Here is a 21,321-nt window from a genome sequence, read left to right as displayed (position 1 = left end):
ACCGGATGATGAGGTTATGCTTTCCCACGATGCCGCCAGCCACCGCGTCATGGTGAGCGGAGATGGCAGCAACGTAAACCTTGAGAGTGGAGGGCGACAGCCTACTGTCCAGCTTCTCTTGAAGGAAAGAGAGCACAACACTGATCTGGCAAGATCGGGGGTCTTCTCTGCAAGAGACACACCACTCAGTGAATAGACTCCACTTCAGGGCGTAGGCGCGCCTCGTAGAGGGGGCTCTAGCCTGAGTGATGGTATCAACCACCGCGGGCGGCAGGTTACCTAAGTCTTCCTCGCGTCTATGGACCACACGTGGAGGTTCCAGAGATCGGGACGAGGGTGCCAGACGGTGCCTTGTCCCTGAGAAAGTAGGTCCTCTCTCAAAGGGATCTGCCAAGGGAGGGCCGTCGCGAGGAGGGAGAGCTCTGATATCCAGCTCCGGTTGGGCCAGAGGGGCGCAACTAACAAAACCTGCTCCTCGTCCTCCCTGACCTTGCACATTAGCAGCGCGATCAGGCTCACTGGGGGAAACGCATACTTGCGTATGCCCCGAGGCCAGCTGTGGGCCAGTGCATCCGTGCCGAGAGAGCCCTCGGTCAGGGAATAAAACAACTGGCAATGAGCGTTCTCGGGGGAAGCAAACAGATCAATCTGGGCCTCCCCGAATCGCGCCCATATCAGCTGGACAGACTCGGGGTGGAGTCTCCATTCTCCAGAGTGAATCTGCTGCCGTGAGAGCACATCGGCTGCACGGTTGAGCATACCTGGGATGTGAATGGCGCGCAGCGACTTCAGCCGCGGGTGACTCCAGAGGAGCAGACGGCGGGCGAGCTGAGACATGCGGCGAGAGCGCATACCCCCCATGCGGTTGATATACGCCGCCGCCGCCGTACTGTCCGTACATGTCCAGCAAGTGTTGCTGCTCCAGCGCCGGAGAAAAACGGCGGAGAGCAAGGAACACTGCCAACAGCTCTAGGCGATTGAAGTGCCAATGCAGCTGGGCACCTACCCACAGGCCTGCAGCTGCATGCCCGCGACACACGGCTCCCCAGCCTGTGCTGGAAGCATCTGTCGAAACAACAACATGACTGGACGCCTGTCCCAGAGGCACACCGGCCTGCAGGAACGAGGGGTCGTTCCAGGGGCTGAGGGTGCGGCGACACAGCGCAGTAACAGAGACTTGGTGTGTGCCCGCATGCCATGCGCGTCTCGGAACTCGATCTTGAAGCCAGTGCTGAAGTGGTCTCATATGGAGCAATCCGAGCAGCGTGACAGCCGCAGCGGAAGCCATATGCCCCAGGAGCCTCTGAAAATATTTCAGTGGGACCACTAACTTGCTGTCGAGCTCCCTCAGACAGTTCAGCAGCAGGCGAGCGCGCTCTCCGGAGAGGCGCGCTACCATGGTGACCGAGTCCAGCTCCATCCCGAGAAAAGAGATCCTCTGCACCGGGGCGAGTTTGCTCTTCTCCCAGTTGACCTGCAACCCCAGTAGGCGGAGATGCAGAGGCGCTAGGGCACCCTCCGCGAGTTTGGTGAAGACCCGCGGAGACAGAGAGAGCCCGAAGGGGAGGACCTTGTACTGCCATGCTCGACCTTTGAACGCAAACCGCAGAAACTGACATGAAAATACGAGTCCTTCAGGTCTATGGCTGCAAACCAATCCTGAGGACGAACGCATCGGAGGATGCGCCTCTGCGTAAGCATTCTGAACGACAGCTTGTGAAGGCAGCGTTTCAAAATGCGCAGATCTAGGATTGGCCGTGACCCACCGCTCTTTTTGGGTACGATGAAGTACGGGCTGTAAAACCCGCTCTCCATCTCGGCTGGAGGTACCGGCTCGATTGCACCCTTCGCCAGGAGAGCAGCAATCTCCTCTCGAAGACAGGGGCGGACAGGGGATTGACCCTGGTGAAATACACGCCCGTGAACCTGGGAGGCCGTTTGGAGAACTGTATTTCGTAGCCGAGTCTGATCGTGCGTATGAGCCACCGCGAGGGGCTGGCCCGCGCTAACCAGGCAGGCAGAGCCCTCGCTAATGACGTCATCGCAGCAATCCTTGACGTACCCGCGGAGGGGCAGCGAGGAGCGGGTGTGCTGATCCGGGGAGCGCGAGGGTCCCACAGAAGAGCTGAAGGAGAGCGTTTCGCTCGAACAGGTGTCGACGGTGTCGCCGAACAGGCCAGCCTGGGATATGGGCCCGTCAAGAAAGCGAACTTTGTCGACATCGCGCATATCTGCCAGGTTTAGCCAGAGGTGGCGTTCCTGGACCACAAGTGTGGACATCGTCCTCCCCAGTGCGCAGGCGGCGGACTTAGTGGTCCGGAGAGCATAGTCGGTCGCCGTACGCAGCTCGTGTAACAAGCCTGGGTTAGACCCACCCTCGTGCAGCTCGGCCAGCGCCTGCGCTTGGTAGCGCTGGTAGGTGGCCATCGCATGCAAGGCGGAAGCTGCTTGGCCCGCAGCCTTGTAAGCTCTAGCTCCGAAGGAGGCAGAAAACTTACAGGCTTTGGACGGGAGACGGGGCAGACCACGCAAAGCGGGGGCGCCACGCGGACAAAGATTGACCGCAATGGCGCGCTCCAAATGCGGGATCGCCTCATACCCCCTGGCAGCTCCACCATCCAGGGTGGTGAGGGCGGAGGCGGACGCAGCGCGGGCAGAGAAAGGTGCCCTCCAGGACTGCGTGAGCCTACTGTGCACTTCCGGGAAGAAGGGGACGAGAGGCTTCGAAGGCTTCGCCTTCTGATCCTCTACGTAACACCCATCTAGTCGGTCCGGCCGCGGGGCTGGGGGATAAACCATCTCCAACCCGACGGCCGAAGCAGCCCGAGAAAGCACGGCCAACATGTCCGCTTCAGGATCCATTTTGACGGCGCTCACTTGCCCAGAGGGGGCGAGCGGGTCCGGATCATCGTCGGACAATGAAAGCCCACCCTCCGATGCCGCGGAGGACATCTGATCTCCGGTGTCAGCAAGCGTGAGAGCTACCATCTGATTAGACGGATTACTCCCAGTACCCGAAGCTTGGATGGAGCGCTTGGAGGAGCGAGAGGTCCGCGAGCCCGTGGGCGGCGGATTGTCTCTCGCTGAAGCCCTCAGATCTGCCCGAGCGCCCGCTGCAGAGCAGGAGGCAACTGGGGTGGCTCGCTCTCTTATGAAAGCTAACCGCGATTTCAACTGCGCAACGGTCATGGCATCGCAGTGACGACATGAACCGCCCCCGAGCACCACATTAACATGCTGGACCCCCAAACATGTAATGCAGTGATCGTGTCCATCATCCGGAGCCAGGAAACCCCCGCAACCAGAAACACACAGTCGGAGCGCCATCCTGAAAAGGACGTGCTGCACGACTGTGTTGCTCTTTTAGGAAGTTTGCAACAATACGCACCGCTCTTGGAGGACCGGACCCAAAGGGACGCCAGGCAAGGGAGATACCCAGCTCGACCGTCTGCCGCTGCGTGGACTCGCTCTGGACCGGGATGCAATCGTTCTCTCGAAATGGCTGTAGATCAGCAGGAGGAACCCTCATAAGCTCGATCAGAAAAGGCTCTGAAGCGAAAAGGATAGCGTCTGCTGGCGCCAGGCGTGCTTATATACTCAGTTGATTGCATATGCCGCACACCTGCGCAGGCTTGCGCTGCCAATTCATTCTTAATTGGCCCGTTCAATACTCTTTCAGACGAGTAGCTTCTGAACCGAACCTCCCATACGTGGATTTAGAACATCAAATCCACTTATAGTGCTGGAGTTCCCCCCGAAGGGGAACTGTAGTTTGCTGAACTCATTTTGTCATGGTAAAATAACACAGAAATCGAATAATAACACTTCAGTCTTCTGCCGAAGCTCAGACGCGCTGCTTTGAGAAACTGTCAATCACAGCTGTCAATCACGATGACACGCCCAGCATTAAATTACTGCTAAAAACAAACTGTATACAAAAATTAAGATCTGCGCCTATTTCAGCACAATGACCAGTGCCTTAATCGACCAGAATCATCTTTCAGGACAGTTTATTGCAAGTGTAATTAATTTTTTTATTTGGGCTCAAGTCTCCTTCATTAACACGGAGGAGGCAGGCTTTATGACTTGTACTGCAGCCAGGCCCCAGGGGGCGATCTAACGGCCGAGACCTTCACTCAAACGCAGGCTTGCGGCACACTTGGTCTGTCATTGTTGCCTCACACTGACCACACCATAACACTTTTGTGACAGTGCCACCTATGGGTAAAAAGTTATAAGACATTTTTAACCATTATTGATGAATTACAAATTTACTTACAAATTTGATCTAAAATTATTCTTTGGGTGATGCCGACAACACGGATACCAATTATGCAACATTCTGCAAAACTTCCTGTCTGCCATTTTGCTTTTGTTCAAACCATTCTTTGTTGAACTCCTAAACCATTGGTCCAATATTCACCAAATTGGTTGAATTTGGTTGCACTTGGATCATCTTCAGACCATGTAGACCAAAAGTTATGCAATTATGTCGATAGACAAAACTGTTGTCATTTAGCATATGCGCAAACTTGATGTAATGCTGTCAGATGACATTACAGGCTGAATCACTGCAATGGTTTGAAATATTGAAACCAAAGTTAATGTGTGTGATCTAGACCTGATATTGACCAAACTACGTCAGATTGCACCACCTTTTGGGTAAAAATGATTAAAAATTAATTTATATCAATAGAAATCCTAAAAAAATGTAACCAATGACTTTTGAATAGTTTTGTCTATTGTCATTAGACTGGTCTTGCAGATTCCTTGGTTAATACGGAGAACACAGATATAATTTATTTCCTAATTAACACAACTTCCTGTCCACCATCTTGAATTAATTTGAAAATAGGTTGTTTTGAACTCTCCATAGATCCTTAGCCCAATTTCCACCAAATTTGGTGCAGACCATGCTGCCAAAAAGTTCTAGAATTTTCCTGTTGCTCTATAGCTGTTACCGTGCTTGTATATGATGTGTCCGCTGGACTGGTTGGCCCCAATAATTGCTGCTAGCAGCTATATTTATATTTACGTCTGCACTTGCCTGTACCTTTTGCAAGCTCATGTCGCCAACACAAGTTCCTTAACACTGAAGCTTTTATTATTATTCTGACTCTAATTGAAATCTGCTTGTTTCCCTAAAACATTCATATTGTTATCTTTTGTATGTGTATAGTAAATGTGTCCATTTTAAAAACAAAACCTCTTCTTTCCTGTCCTCAGGTCTGTGTGCCTTCATATCAGTAGAGGTAATGCGGCAGTCAGTCTTGAGGATGATAGACAGCAAGCATACAATCTGGATTGAGTATTATTATTCCTGGTCTTTTGCTTGCGCCTACACGGGTTTTGTCCTGCTCCTCCTCAGTGGAATCGGTCTGGTGCTGGTCTCCATGCCACAGATGCCTAGAAATCCATGGGAAAGCTGCATGGACGCTGAGCCTGAACAGATGTAGATTAGGAAAAGCAGATGCCAGAAGGTAAACCACTGCCTCGCCAAATAGGCCTCTTTAATACAGTAAGAGTGCTCGACAAACAGATGTCATAAAACTAGCTCAGCAACTTTCTTGTTTCCCCCACAAAGTGGCATGAAGAATATAAATGTGCCACACATTCTTGTCATGCAAGCAAGTAGCTAAGCTTTTCAGTCTACTATTATTATCATCATCATCGAGTATCCATGTTTAAAAACATGATGTATAAATCTCTAAAATGCAATATGAAGAGTGCAGCTGGCATTGTGAATTTTGAGTAATGATGTGGTGGTTTAAATGGAGAAGGGTTGCATAAGTATTGTGTTTGCTATAACATTTTGAAGGAACGAAGGAAGGATTTATGTTTAACAACATATTTCAAGGATTATGTACTGTTGGTTAATTTGCACTAGCTTGCAGATAGGTAATTCAAACATCAACAAGCAATGACGTAATGCCACAAGATTTTGCTTTACAGATAGCATCAGTCATGTCTTGTAAATTAATTTAGATTTGTTTAGAAGTAAAAATTCTACTTTTTTTCCTTGATTTTTATTATAGTCATTTTAAAGTACTTTACTTTTGCCTTTTTGCCCTTTTGGACACAGTGATGCTCTGAACTGCTCTGAGCAGAATGCAAATGCTTGGTCTGCTGCGGTTGCTGAATGCTTGGCCAGACATTTTGGAATATTTTCAGATCTTGCAGGTGCAAAGAAAATGGCATCAATCTAACTCTTATGTGAAGCTGTAAAATATCTCTGAGATCGTCCAAGTCTATGGCTTCCTGAAATGCACCCGCAGACAAGTCTGAAACAGATAGGCATTTAGTCATTTCTGTGTAAAGTCTGTAGAAAATGTTTCGCTTTGTATTTATGCTAAGCAGACTTTCTTTTGTACATTATAATTAGCAACAATAAATAGTTTAATTTGGTAACTTGCAACTAATTTCTCTCTCTCAGGACATTTTGTAAACTGTCTTAGAAATGCCCTTCATGATATCTAAAAAAAAGATATTAAAATACAAGATAATAAATTTGGTGTCACTTATACAATTTTATCAGGCCTTTTGCCATTTAAATTAGATGTTATACTCAGTGGATAATAAGCTAAATACAGACAAAATGGCAGACAACAAATAAAAAAGCACCTGTAAAAATATTGTAAACAAAATGAAAGAAACAAAGAAAGTTAGTTTTGGGTTTTGTGGTGGCTGTTAGAATGTACCTTTATATCTCAATTACTACATGATGAGGCAAATGCTTCAATCAAGTTTATTTTGACAGGAAATACTGTATTTATTTCTTTTGTTGTTGTGCGCATGCAGAACAAGCATATCTGCTCAACAGAATATCTGTATTTCTGATGTTACAAACCCATGTTGTGTATTTCTAATAAAACAAATACGCCAACTCTCATGTTCATTTATTTCAATTTATTTCATGCTCATCTGTTTATTTAGTTTCTCTATATCATTATATGCTACAGTTAAATAACAATTCACTGTAAGAATTTTAAACAAAGCAACATTTACAAAATGTTTCATTTGTTGTGTTAATAGATAAAAAAGATGTTTTTAAAGGGCACCTATTTTAACTTTTTTATATTTAATATAAATCTTCTGTTTCTCCAGAATGTAAGGTTTCAGCATAAAGTACCCATTAGATAATTTATTATACTTTTTTTAAATCTGGGAAATTTGAGCTGCTATAACATTATAGCTGTTTTTGTTGCATGTGCCTTAAATGCGAATGAGCTGGTTTTCCCCGCTCACCTTTCCCATGTGTGTATCAGAGCCTTAAGGGCGTCACACACCGGTTGCACCGCTCAGCGCTGCAACACGGCGCACATGACAGTTGAAGGTATCACACACCAGACGAGCACATTTGCATGGTATTTAAAATTAAACTATTCAGATGGCGCTCTGTGGCACGGCAGAAATATGAACAGTATCCTGAGTCATGACTGGGCACCGCAGACAGCTACCAACTTGCAGCACCGGTGTGTTTACCCTGATAGAAACCTATGTTTAGAATTCTAAAATGCATGGCACTGCGTGGCGATACGTGGTGTGTCGCTGAGCGGCGCTTTAGTGTGTGACCCCCTTTAGGCTTCACAAAGGCAAAAAGCACAGTGACAAACAAGAATGAAGCAGATCTCCCTTACTGCAGTAAGAACTTACCCAACTGTTATTTGTTATATTTGTTGTGGAGTTAATTCAAGCCTTTCTGCAATGATGAGTCACACATAATGTTGTTATAAAGTAAACTGTTTTAGAATGTGACAGGATACACGTTAATATCCACAAAATAAACCTGATTTAGGTCAACAAACTGTGATTGAAGCATCTTCTTTTATAATTGTACTGACATGCGGCTGTGGTGATGAATTACAGCCCATTTTACTGTCTTTATTACAAACATGCACTGATTTAAAAAACATTTTAAACTTGTAAAACTCATCCTTGATCACATTTGATGATGGTTGGTGACCACAGTGAGCTGAAAAGATCTTTTAATCCTAGTTACTTTGCGCACACCCTTTCTTGGGGATATGATTATACGCTTTAGAAATTTGGATTTATATGAGTGGGGGGTTTGGATTCTATTTTTAAAAACTTTTTAAAAAGAGACACTGTGTTTCTAGCTATTACTCCCGTATGACAGTAGACACACTATACCTACACACAGTTCTGTCCAAACAGCTAACAAAAGTTTATTTTCATGATAAGTGCCCTTTAAATATACCATTCATAAACCATACATAAACTACGTTTCAAGATATAAATGTATCAATTACTTTGTTTGAACTCTTAAATTATTTAATATTTGACTTATTAATGTTATATCATATAATAAGATACATTTCTGTCTCATATTGATTATTTCACATTACTGCATGTGTACATGTAAATAATAATAATAATAATAGATAAAAATAGCACATATAATGCACAATTTATGAATATGAGGTGTTATTCTCATGAGAGATGTCCAGTGCCCACATTAGTTGTCCCAGCTGCTGACATATCTTCACATGGATACTGCTGTTTATTTTCTGTGTAGCCATCTGGGAATTTTCTGGACACAGACATCAAGGCTCTAGAGAAATCTTTTATGGGGTCTTTTTTAGCCTTGTGGGATGCCAGCTGGGCAGAGGTAGGAACAGATAAGTCCTACATAAACTGCTTTTATTTATTATTATTATTATTATTTTTTTACATTTTATTACAGTTGTTTGATTACATTTATGCAATTAAGCCTTCTATTGACTTAGGGGTCAATGAACCCAACAATACAAAAAAATGAACATTTTTTTATTGTCATATTTTCATGAAGGCTATAGGCATGGGGTACAATGATTGACTTCTTGGGGGTAAATTTTGATCCGCCAACAAAAACATTTTATTTTAGAGGTTTAGTAAAGAAGGGTCATTTTTTTACCCTTAGGACAATTGGAATATAGGGTAAAGTTACAGTTAAAAAAAAACATTTTGTCATCATTAATTGGCATCATTGGCTTGCATGGTTCAGGATTGGTAGAGCTACTCATCGATGAATTTGCTCCAGTGTTTGGACTCTCAGTAATGACTTTAAACCACACTGAACTGAGCTACACTGATCTGAACTTAAACACTAAAAACTGAACTATCCTGATCCAGTTACTATGATTATTTATGTGAAGCTGCTTTGACACAATCTACATTGTAAAAGTGCTATACAAATAAAGCTGAAGTAAATTGAATTGAATTTACTTGCCCTTCATTTTTTTTTTTAGTTCTTTCTTTTGGAACCACTTCAGGGTGTGAGTAAATGAGTAAATTACTATTCTTGGGTGAACCATCACTTTAAGAATACATTTTTAATCAATTTTAGATTAAAAAAGGACTTTCTGATAAAAATAAAAAGCTCTTCCTACAATTATTTGTGTTGAATTATAATCCCCTCACTGCTGTTCCTCTCTCATGCATTAGTTAATGATTGGAGGGAATTCGCCCTCTTCAGTGTCAGTTGTTTTTTTGCCAGGCTCCCTAATAGTTAGCATTCCTCTGACAAAGCATCACAGATGGCAGAATTTACATTGAGCATGCCGAACATCAAGACACTTTGATGAGTTGGCAACATTAGTCACAGGTGTGTTAGATGCACACATGCAGACAGTGTTAATTAGCAATTTGTCATTTCAGTGTAACTGTCAGAATGTAAAGTCTAGAAGGGAGACAGCTGTGGATACTCGGGCATGTGCACGTTGATATCACATCAATTTTGTACACTGTACAAGAATAATACCTATTTTTACATTACCTTAAGGGGTGGATTTAGCATTGCGTAGGAGTAGAAGTTAATAAAACACAATGTATTAGGTAATTTAATAAATAATATACATAATTGTCCATAAAGTGTTTAACATAAATGTCTGGGAGGATGAAGGCAGATGACCAACTGTCAAAGGGAACTTCATAATAAGTGTCTTTAAAAGAATGTACATATACAGTTGATGTCAGAATTAATAGCCCCCCTGTTTATTTTTCCTTATTTCTGTTTAATAAAGAGAAGGTTTTTTTCAACACATTTCTAAACATAATAGTTTTAATAACTCATTTTTAATAACTGATTTATTTTATATTTGCCATAATGACAGTGAATATTAATTGAGTAGATATTATTCAAGACACTTCTATACAGCTTAAAGTGACTTTTAAAGGCTTAACTAGGTTAATTAGGTTAACTAGGCAGGTTAGGCTAATTAGGAAAGTCATTGTATAATGCTGTTTTTTTCTGTAGACTATAGAAAACAAAAATAGCTTAAAGGGGCTAATAATTTTCACTTTAAAAAATTGAAAACTGCTTTCATTTTAGCAGAAATAAAACAAATAAGACTTTTTCAAGTAGAAAAAATATTGTTAGACATATTGTGAAAATTTCCTTGCTCTTTTAAACATCATTTGGAAAATATTTTTAAAAAGAAACAAAAATTCAAAGGGGGGCTAATAATTCTGACTTTAACTGTATCTAAGTCAATGCACTTATTATATTCATTTTGACATTGTACTTATATTTAAAAATATTTTTTTTTCCTGTAATAACATCTATAATAAATAGGGTGGCACTTTATTTTTCTGTTCTGTTTACAGTTAATACTATGCACTTATAATAATTGCATAAACAGGGTTTTAAGTTATGTAAAAAAAAGTTTGATCAGGTGTGTTTAATTAGGGTTGGAACTAAACTGTATAGAGCTGCGGCCCTCCAAAAACTGAGTTTGACACCTGTGATTTGAAGGGTACATATTGGTTCCTCAATGGAACTTTTTTTAATCGAGAAATTTAGAGAGGTGCACTTTTTTTTCACTTTTAGGTACAAATGTGGTCCTTTTGAAAATGTCCAGCCCAAGGACAACTCTATCATTGTTTCTGAGGTCTTTAATTCTACCCATAAACCTAACCTTAATGTAATTGCTTTATATAACCAAGATATTTTTAAGTAATAACACTTTAAGTGCACATTAATTACATATGCTGTAAAATAAAGTGCGAACATAAAGTGTTACCCACCAATGAGCTTTTTTTCGCTCAACATTAAAGACGCATTTCCATCTTCCTATGACATGACAGTTATAAAGTCATTCTGAGTGCCAGCTTGTGCTGCACATTTGCAGACTTTAAAATAATATCAATAATGATAATGGGATAATCTAATCATAGAAAAGTAGGAGCACATAAGATGGACATAAAAGCTTATGGATATATGTGGATTCATGTGCTCTATCTCCTTTCTCTCCCCACAATTAAATCAAAAGCATCCTCTACTTCCACCTAGTGACACAAGGCAGTTATTACCACTGAGAGAGAGCGAGAGAGAGAAAGAGAGAGGGCCTTTTACGCCATTAAAAAATCAACACAAATAGAAATTCCAATTCGAATCTGGCTTAAAAATTTTCCAGTCAGTGATTGAACCTATAGTTTTATATGGGAGTGAAGTGTGGGGTCCTCTTTTCAGTCATGAGTTTGATAAATGGGATAAAAATCCAGTTGAAAGCCTACATGCAGAGTTCTGTAGGAGCATCCTTAGGGTACAGAGGGACACACCCAGCAATGCATGCAGGGCAGAATTAAACCAGTATCCTCTACTCATGCGCATTGAGAAACGATCCGTTAAATTTTGGAAACACATTAAAATGAGTGACCCCAACTCTTACCATTTTAAAGCCCTCAAAACCCAAGAAATGGACATTGAAAAAAGCCCCCTGATTAAGATGGTCCTGAAGCTGCAAACACAAACCAACACAACGAATATGACTAACAGCAGGAAGCATCAGGACACAGACATGCTCATTCACAAAATTAAGCCCAATCAAATTATAAATGCATGAAGAGTATCTGATTTACTGGAATGAAGCAGCCGGAAAACAAAGTAAACTTCAATGATATTTAGACCTAAATAGAGATTATAGCGCAGCAACATATCTGAGTGCAGTAAAGGACAGTAAACTAAGAACAACAATGACCAAATACAGGCTGAATGCTCACAGTCTGACTGTAGAGACGGGCCGATACAGACAGAACTGGCAACCTCGAGAGAGACCCATCTGCCCACACTGTGCCCAGGCAGAGGTGAAGACGGAGAGACACTTCCTGACCCGCTGCACAAACTATCAGCACATCCGAGAAACATTCTACACCAAACTACAGAGCATTTGCCCACAATTCACTGAGTTAGACCATAAAACAGCTTCAATATTTTACTAGGGGAAAAATGAGTGTGTCCTTCTAGCGTCCCAATACATTAATGCCTGTCACAAAAAGAGAGAGCAGACCAATAAAAACATCAGTGATGCACCTGCAAACACACACACACACACACACACACACACACACACACACACACACACACACACACACACACACACACACACACACACACACACACACACACACACACTCACACACACACACACACACACACAGAGCTGCACGTGTGTTGTGCATATATAAAATAAAGAAATTTTTACTTACCTCATATCGCAGACCCTGTCGTGTTCTTCCCACACAACAACGAACTATAATACAATGTTATATTCCTCAAAATAAGGATTATACTGATGATTGCATCATATAGTAAGCTGCAGTTTTTAGGCAAAATGTTGAAGACAGATAAATCAAATACTTTCATCTTGGATGACCTGGATACACAAATCAGGTAAAGTAGGTACTGAAGCCCAAAAAGTTTGGAAACCACTGCTTAATTGTAAAAAGGTTATAATGATGGACAACCAGTAACTGACTTACATGTACATACTTGTACCGCAGCTCTTTCACTTTATCAGAGTTCCTCTCAAATGGTACCCTGCAAATTTGCTTCATTGTCATCTGATGCTTCTTCAGTGTCTGGTCAATTGTGGAGATGCTTACAAAGTTGGCATTTTAGAATGTCGTTATCTTGTAGGGTTGCAGTGCAGATCTGTCTCGATGTGATGCCATTATTTGCCATCACCTTGTTACAGATCTCTTGTTCTTGTTGTTCATTAAGAAGTTGTCCTCTGCCATCCATGCAAGGCTGTTTTCCAATCCTAGATATAGAATTCAATGAACACTTCATTCAAACTGAATACCTTATGTATTCCTCACAGAATGAGTTACCTGTGTTCCATCCGATACAGTACAGTGTCTTCGTGCAACACGGGCTCTTCCACCTATTCCACCACCACACACCCTTACTCCTTCTCTTCCTCCCCTTTCTCCTCTTCCTCAAGCAGGCAGCTGCCCTTGTTCATTTACTTGGCCAGGTGCCTCCATGTACAGAAATAGTACTGGTCCTGCATGGTCAAGCTCTTTACATACATGTTTGGCAGCATTCACAGTCATGGGCAGCACCTGTCAGGTAGCTAAACATACTGTTTGATTGGTCATCTGAGATGTATGAAACTCCTCCTTCATTAGTCAAGTTCTCGTATCACCTGACTGTCAATTGCTGTAATAAATTGTAATCAAATGTTTCAAGGATTCACTGTTTGATATTCATGGTATTATGGTCTTGACTAATTTTTGATAATTGAACAGACTATTGGGTCCCACTTTATATTAAGTGTCTCTAACTACTCTGTACTTACATCAAAAAAAAATGTACTTACTGTGTTTATAATGTATTTGAGAACACTTGTGGTGCTTTTGAGTTGGAATAAAGGTTGGGTTATGGACAGGTTTGGAGGCATGGGTAGGTTTAAGGGTGGGTTAAGGTGTAAGGGATGGTCAACAGTGTATTTACAAATGAAATTACAAAAGTTAACTACAGATGCAATTACATACATGTATTTAATCAAGCATAAGTACACAGTAAATACATGTATTTACACAATGAGTACATTGTAACAAACTATTAACTCCTATGTAAATACATATTAGTTAAGGCCACTTAATATAAAGTGGGACCGACTATTGTGCATGTAACCACATTTACAATGAAATGACGCTAACACATTTTGGAGATTACAACCATTAGACTGACAATTAAAAATCAGTTTAGATTAACAAGATCTATTCACTTGGAAATTGTGCTAAATGTAGGCTTAATCTGAACTTAATCATTTGCAAAAATATAATTAGACATTTGCAATTTGATGAAATGAATGAGAAATTGAATTCTGTAGTGAACAATTGCCAAGTGGTTTGGAGGTTTGTCCATGTTGTTTTGAGGATGTAATTTCTGTTTCACAAAATAAGCCAAACTAATGGACAAAAACTGTAATGTACCAGACATTTTGTTAGAAATAATCATGTGCTTTTCATGTTTATTCATATAATTTGCATTGATATTTAATTATTGTTTAAATACATTATGAACTGCAGCTACGCTAATTATTTTCTTTGTTCCATATTTTCACCAGGGGATAATTATCCTGAGGTCTCTAAAGATTGTGTGACCTGTGAAGAGATGAGGGCAACCATAGAGGACTTCTAAGAGGTTTCCATAATCTTGGACCAGGCCGTATCCTGAGCAGAAGCTTTGGTGGTCATGGAGGAGTTGAGAGCAAGTGACACACCTGCTTTTGAGTGAAGGTCCCAGCTGTGAGATCACGCCCTGGGAGGCTGGCTGCAGTACAAGTCATAAAGCCTGCCTCCTCCGTGTTAATGAACGAGACTTAAGCCCAAATTAAAAAATTATTTACGCTTGCTATAAAATATCAAGAAAGATGGTTTTGGTCAATTAAGGCATTTATGTTATCATGCTGATATAGGTGCAGATCTTCATTTTTGTAAACTGTAGGTTTTAGGCCAGTCATTTATTGCTATAAAAACAGGAGTGTCATCGAGATTGACAGTTATGATTTACAGTTTCTCAAAGCAGACCGTCAGAGATTCGGGAGGAGATTGAAATGTTATTATTCAATTTCTGTGTTATTTTACTATGATATGGGTCTAAAATAATAATTAGGAAGACAAAACTAATGTTAGCCGATCTCCACATTAATCTCCTCCAACATTATTTGAAGTTTTGTAACTTGTAAAGTGATTGTAACTTGATATATTAATACTGCTAAGTTTATTGTACAAATTGATAAAGATTGTTTTATTTAGTGCAGGGATGTGTAAATATCCTGTTGATATTTAGAAATATAGCTATATATTTTTTTTATTTATTTAAATGCACAATTTTCCCACATGGTAAATCGTTATCTGTGGTGGGTATATTTTGGATCCTGTTGATTGTTAATTAAAAATAAAAATCTTTCTAAAAACGTATGAGTTGTTTATATGTTGTTCATATTTTAAAATTGTTATTTCTACCCTTGTGAGGATAATAAATACTAACAACCCGTTATAAGAGAAATATTTTTGTGCTCATGGCTTAGTCTAACTTAGGCTAGAGTGTATGAAAGAGTCCAACATTTATTGTTTTTATTAAATTATAACAGCTTACATCACACAATTTTTTGATTAAACGTAAATTATTACGTGTTTTTAAATGTAAGTGCATATTTGTTTAGCGAGCCTTGATTTTAGTGCAGATTACGGCAATCAAATGAGAAGTTCGGTGGGCGTGGTTGATTTGACGTACAAGCGTTTGGTTGGCAGCTTGATTCTGCGGCTTTGCCTCTGGCTTCATCAGGTAGTCCCTTCTATGCAGGGCCGGCGCGTCCATAGAGGCGACCTAGGCGGCCGCCTAGGGCGGCAGAATAGAGAGGGCGGTGCCCCCTAAACTACATTCACCGCCCGCGCCCTCAGTTATATCCGCATCTAGGGCGGCAGAATAGAGAGATAGTGGGATCCCCGACTCTACCCTCACCACCCACCAATAAAGAGCCTCTCCCCCCTTTTCACTGTTGAGGGCAGTGTGACCGTCCTTTGCCTAGAGCGGCAGTTCAGCTTGCTCTGGCCCTGCTTCGATGCATGCCCAGGTTCCAATTTCAGCAGTCTTTTGCAACAGTTTGTGCCCATCATGAGGCATTTTGCCTTCAAAGTGTTCAATAGGAAAAGGTGCGGTTGCGTCGTCCATATTTTTTATAGTCATTGGTTGAGAGCATGAGACCGTTTCCAGAAGGCCCAGTGACAGACAAGTCTCTGCACTAATCCCGTGGGCCCAACCTCTTGGTGCGTGGTATGTACGCATCTGTTTTCAACAGAAATGAATGGGGAGAATTGGCGTATCATATGCTCGCACAGGCGAGGCAGTGGCGCAGTGGGTAGCATGTTTGCCTCACAGCAAGAAGGTCGCTGGGTCGCTGGTTCGAGCCTCGGCTCAGTTGGCGTTTCTGTGTGGAGTTTGCATGTTCTCCCTGCCTTCGTGTGGGTTTCCTCCTGGTGCTCCGGTTTCCCCCATAGTCCAAAGACATGTGGTACTGGTAAAATGGGTTGGCTAAATTGTCCGTAGTATTGAGAGTGTGTGGATGTTTCCCAGAGATGGGTTGGGGCTGGAAGGGCATCTGCTGTGTAAAAACTTGCTGGATAAACCTGGTGACCCCGGATTAATAAAGGGACTAAGCTGACATGAATAAATATGCACGCACAGAAGTCAATGGGGAGAATTGGTGTATCACATGCACGCAAAAATGGATTTTGGTGTATGCATTGCACGCACAACACCTGAACACCTAGTGACCTACTCACACACCTGCAGTTTTTTACGATGGACGTTCAGTGTTCTCCTGCATCCGCCCACCTAGACTGCAGCTCTGCACAAGAAGTTTGGCCAGAGGAGAAATGGTCGTGCCCAACTGAGCCTGTTTTCTCTCAAGGTTTTTTCCTTCACTTTCATAAACTGGTAAGGTTTTGTTCCTCGCCACTGGCTTGCTTGGTTTGGGATTTGTGAAGCTGTGCATCTATGGATTTGCTCTTCAGTGTTTGGTTCTTTCAGCAGTGAAAAACTTCAATGAACTGAACTACACTGAACTTTAACTCTGAAAACTGAACTGATAGTTTCAATTTACTAGAACTTTTATGTTAAGCTGCTTTGACACAATCTACACTGTAAAAGCACTATTTAAATAAAAATGAATTGAACTGAATACTCTTCAGTTACATTGAGGCTATTAATTATATTTTATGTTCTGAATATATCTTTGAGAGAAAAAAAAATCAAAAAAATGTCAAATGCTTTGGTGGCACTCAATGAACTAACTAATTTTTACTGCCAAAACTTTAAATATTTATTTTCATTTAAGTTAGTTGGTTTAACATCATGTACATCAGTATCAAAATATTTTCTTACTTTCAAGTATTAAAAGAAGGATAATATTTTATTTTAAAAGGTCCTGAAAGAGTACAAATTTAAAATTTTAAGGAAAAAGTAGCCTTTTATAATAAATAGATTATAATTAATCTAAAATAGTTTCAAATACATCAACACAAACATAAAACATCATATAACAAGATACAGTGGAGAAATTAAAAAAAGTGAGAAATGCAAACATAAATTTGACCTATATGTTTATTATTTTTATATTATATACACCAGAATTAAACAATCAATAATACATACAAGTTTTCCTTGTTTTTTAACTGTTTTTTAAATCATCAATGTGCTGATTGTAGAAGGCAGAATGCCATCAAATAACTTAAAAAAAACTATAAATCTCACCCGTGACACAACAACACATAACGATAATATAAAACATCAATTAATCTCAGTTTTACAGTTATTTCATTAAAGTGCATAAGGGCAGAAACCAGATTATTGTATTTTCTACTCAGGCCTGTACTTAAATGGCCATAATGAATCAGTATTTATGTATTCAATTAAACACTTATTGTGTATCACCATTTCTAGTTTCTATAAAACATACATCTTTTTTTCCAATTAAAGCAGCTTTGATAAAAAAAAAAAAAATTACAAAGAAAACAATGGTCTGTTCCAATGAAAATATTCTACAAAATTCAGAGTTTTAAGAAAAGGCAAAGGTACTATTTGCTACACATCAGTGTGGTGCACTACAAATAACATGATACCACCAAATGATGTATTTAATTCAGAAAGACTGCATTAGTATTGAAGGCTCTCAAAGACAAATAAAGTTAATCCTCTGTCCAAACACATTATGATCTCTGGTGCTGAAACCAGTCCAGCACAGCATCTTCCAGAACTACCTATAGAGCTCTCTCTTTCTCAGATATCACTAATGTGTATTTATAATCTCAACAGGGTGATGAGGACATCTGATCATAGTCAGGACACTTGAGAAGGGCAGGGAAGTTTGAATTCATTTGGAGGGATGCTTCACTGGAGATGTCAGAAGGGCTGCGTCCACGAGTCCAGGCATCTGGATGCAGGAACTGACCAGAATAGTCAGAACAGTTGCTGAGACGTGGACGGTAGAAACCTGGGTGGGGTCTGTACATCTCCTCTGCTGTGTAGCGCTTCATAAACAAGTAGACAGACATAACACCTGCTGCCTGGTGGTGACAGAAAAAAAACAATGATTAATCAATAATAATAATAATAATTAACTACTTATAATATTAATAATAATAATAAATAAAAGCAGATTTAATACAACAAAGTATAATATACATTATTTTGTTCTTTACCTATAACACTTTCATTGAAAACGCTCTGGTTAGTAAAGTAATCCTCGTTCCCCGAGGAGGGGAACGGAAATGCTATTAGTATTTTAACAAGAATCCACGAATGGGATATTTCGTTTCAGAAAGCCAATTGTTTGAAAGAGTATACAACGGGCCAATGAAATGCCAGCGAATTGGCAGCGTAAGCTTTCGCACATGTGCTTCATTGCCAATTATCTCCGCATATAAACACAGGTGGAGCAAGTACACGCTATACTTTTAAGCTGAAGAGACTGAACAAACAGCTAAGGAACAGTCATTATGGCGATGCTTAATACCATTTACTTTAGCAACCAGAGCGTTCCCCTTTGGATGGGGAACTTCAATGCTATTAGTGGATTTTAACTAGAATCCACGAATGGGAGAAGGTATGGAAAACGCCATAATGACTGCACCTTACCTACGTCTCCGATGAGAGGATAGCCAAGCAAGTGTGAACGCTCCTACATCATGAGAGGTGCGGTCCTCCAACGTGGTCCCTGGCCCTTACTTATCCCACTTCAACAGAAGTTTTACAGATTTAAATATATTTTTTGGGAAGTCGCAAGCGTCTAGATAATTCTAGGAATAATACGACAGTACGTTGGGAAGCGTGCAGTCCCGATAGGGAGGACGCTGCGGAGGCCATCAGCTACCCAGTGGGGAGATATGATGGCAAGAACATATGGACTAGCCCAAAAAGGGGGAGTACGCATAATAAAAGGTGGTTAGCCGAGAGGGAAGACACGGGTCTGCCCGAGAAGGGGGACTGAACCGTGGCAGAGTAAGCATATGGGATCGCCTAGTGGGGATCACGCATAGCCGGCACCTATACCTAAAACGCGGGCTGACCAGCTGGCAGACCTACAACGTAGTGGGCCAGCAAGTGACTCCTCCGCTGAGTCAGTGCTGGAGGCCTCGGAGGAATCTGCAGGGCTCACCTGATGGGGAGCTTTACTGACAGAAAAAAGGCGCACTTATCTCCGTGTTAAGGAGAGTGGCGCAGCTAGCGTGTTTCAACACCTTCACCGAGTTGTTTCCTCAATCACCAAGGGTTACCTAATACCCTTGAAGAAACCGGCTCCACTCGCAGATTGTAAAACCTTGCAAATGTGTTGGGTGTCGCCCAACCCGCAGCTCTACAGATGTCTGTTAGAGAGGCGCCGTGTGCACGCGCCCAAGAGGATGCGATGCTCCGAGTGGAGTGTGCACGCACTCTCGGGGGTCACGGCTCACCTCGGCTCTGATAAGCAAGAGAGATGGCATCCACTATCCAGTGAGATAATCTTTGTTTCGATACGGCACTTCCCTGCTGCCGACCGCCATAACAGACGAAAAGCTGCTCAGATGATCTAAAGCTCTGAGTGCAGTCCAGATAAATACGCAAGGCGCGAACTGGACAAAGTAAAGAAAGGGCTGGGTCTGCTTCCTCCGGGGGCAGCGCTTGCAGGCTCACTACCTGGTCTCTGAAAGGTGTGGTAAGAACCTTGGGCACATAACCCGGGCGGGGTCTCAGAATAACGTGAGAGTAATCCGGCCCCAATTCCAGGCACGAGTCACTGACCGAAATTGCCTCCAGGTCCCCGACCCTCTTGATGGATACCAACGCGACCAGCAGAGCTGTCTTCAGGGAAAGAAATCTTAAAAATACTGATTCAAGTGGCTCAAAGGGATCTGTACGCAAGCTCGTGAGAACGAGGGCGAGATCCCAAGAGGGCATGAGAGGGGTGCGGGGTGGATTAATTCGCCTAGCACCTCTGAGGAACCGGATGATGAGGTTATGCTTTCCCACGGTGCCGCCAGCTACCGTGTCATGATGAGCGGAGATGGCGGCCACGTAAACCTTCAGAGTGGAGGGCAACAGCCTGCTCCCCAACTTCTCTTGAAGGAAAGAGAGCACAACACTGATCTGGCAATTTCGGGGGTCTTTTCTGCGAGAGACGCACCATTCAGTGAATAGACCCCACTTCAGGGCGTAGGCGCGCCTCGTGGAGGGGGCTCTAGCCTGAGTGATGGTATTAACCACCGCACTCGGTAGGTTACCTAAGTCTTCCTCGCGTCTAAGGACCACACGTGGAGGTTCCAAAGATGGGGCGAGGGTGCCAGATGGTGCCCTGTCCCTGAGAGAGTAGGTCCTCTCTCAAAGGGATCCACCAGGGGAGGGCTGTCGCGAGGAGGGAGAGCTCTGATATCCAGGTCCGGTTGGGCCAGAGGGGCGCAACCAGCAAAACCTGTTCCTCGTCCTCCCTGACGTTGCACAGTAACTGAGTGAGCAGGCTCACTGGGGGAAACGCATACTTGCGTATGCCCCGAGGCCAGCTGTGGGCCAGTGCATCCGTGCCGAGAGAGCCCTCGGACAGGGAAAAAAAACAACTGGCAATGAGCGTTCTCGGGGGAAGCAAACAGATCGATCTGGGCCTCCCTGAATCGTGCCCATATCAGCTGAACAGACCCGGGGTGGAGTCTCCATTCTCCGAGACGTACATGCTGCCTTGAAAGCACATCGGCTGCTCGGTTGAGCTTGCCTGGAATATGAATGACAGACATCGATTTCAGCCGCGGGACTCCAGAGGAGCAGACGCCGGGCGAGCTGAGACATGCGGCGGGAGCGAATACCCCCCATGCGGTTGATATTCGCCACCGCCGCCGTACTGTCCGTCCTGACCAGCACGTGTTGCTACTCCAGCACCGGAAAAAAAACGGTGGAGAGCGAGGAACACTGCCAACAGCTCTAGGCGATTGATATGCCAACGCAACTGGGTATCCTTCCACAGACCCGCAGCTGCATGCCCGCAACACACAGCCCCTAGCCCG

The 21,321-nt window shown here is 42.7% G+C and overlaps 2 protein-coding genes across 3 annotated transcripts in view; one reads left to right on the top strand and one right to left on the bottom strand.

Moving 5' to 3' along the window:
- The window catches only part of cacng1a (calcium channel, voltage-dependent, gamma subunit 1a), a 29,087-nt gene extending 13,878 nt beyond the window's left edge, over positions 1-15,209 (top strand). The window contains exons 4-5 of one of the 2 annotated variants that reach the window (XM_021476780.3): positions 5,227-5,480; positions 14,355-15,209. In XM_021476780.3, the coding sequence (XP_021332455.2) occupies positions 5,227-5,456 (230 nt within the window). In that variant the 3' untranslated portion in view covers positions 5,457-5,480; positions 14,355-15,209. 2 annotated transcript variants of the gene reach the window in all.
- Positions 15,210-17,377: 2,168 nt separating this feature from the next.
- The window catches only part of cacng5a (calcium channel, voltage-dependent, gamma subunit 5a), a 63,241-nt gene continuing 59,297 nt past the window's right edge, over positions 17,378-21,321 (bottom strand). Inside the window, 1 exon segment of the mRNA NM_001326562.1 lies at positions 17,378-18,357. Within this exon segment, the coding sequence (NP_001313491.1) occupies positions 18,100-18,357 (258 nt within the window). The 3' untranslated portion in view covers positions 17,378-18,099.

This window comes from Danio rerio, chromosome 6, assembly GCF_049306965.1.
Source record: "Danio rerio strain Tuebingen ecotype United States chromosome 6, GRCz12tu, whole genome shotgun sequence".
In the NCBI taxonomy this organism is placed as follows: Eukaryota; Metazoa; Chordata; class Actinopteri; order Cypriniformes; family Danionidae; genus Danio; species Danio rerio.
This window is presented reverse-complemented; position numbering and strand designations above follow the sequence as displayed.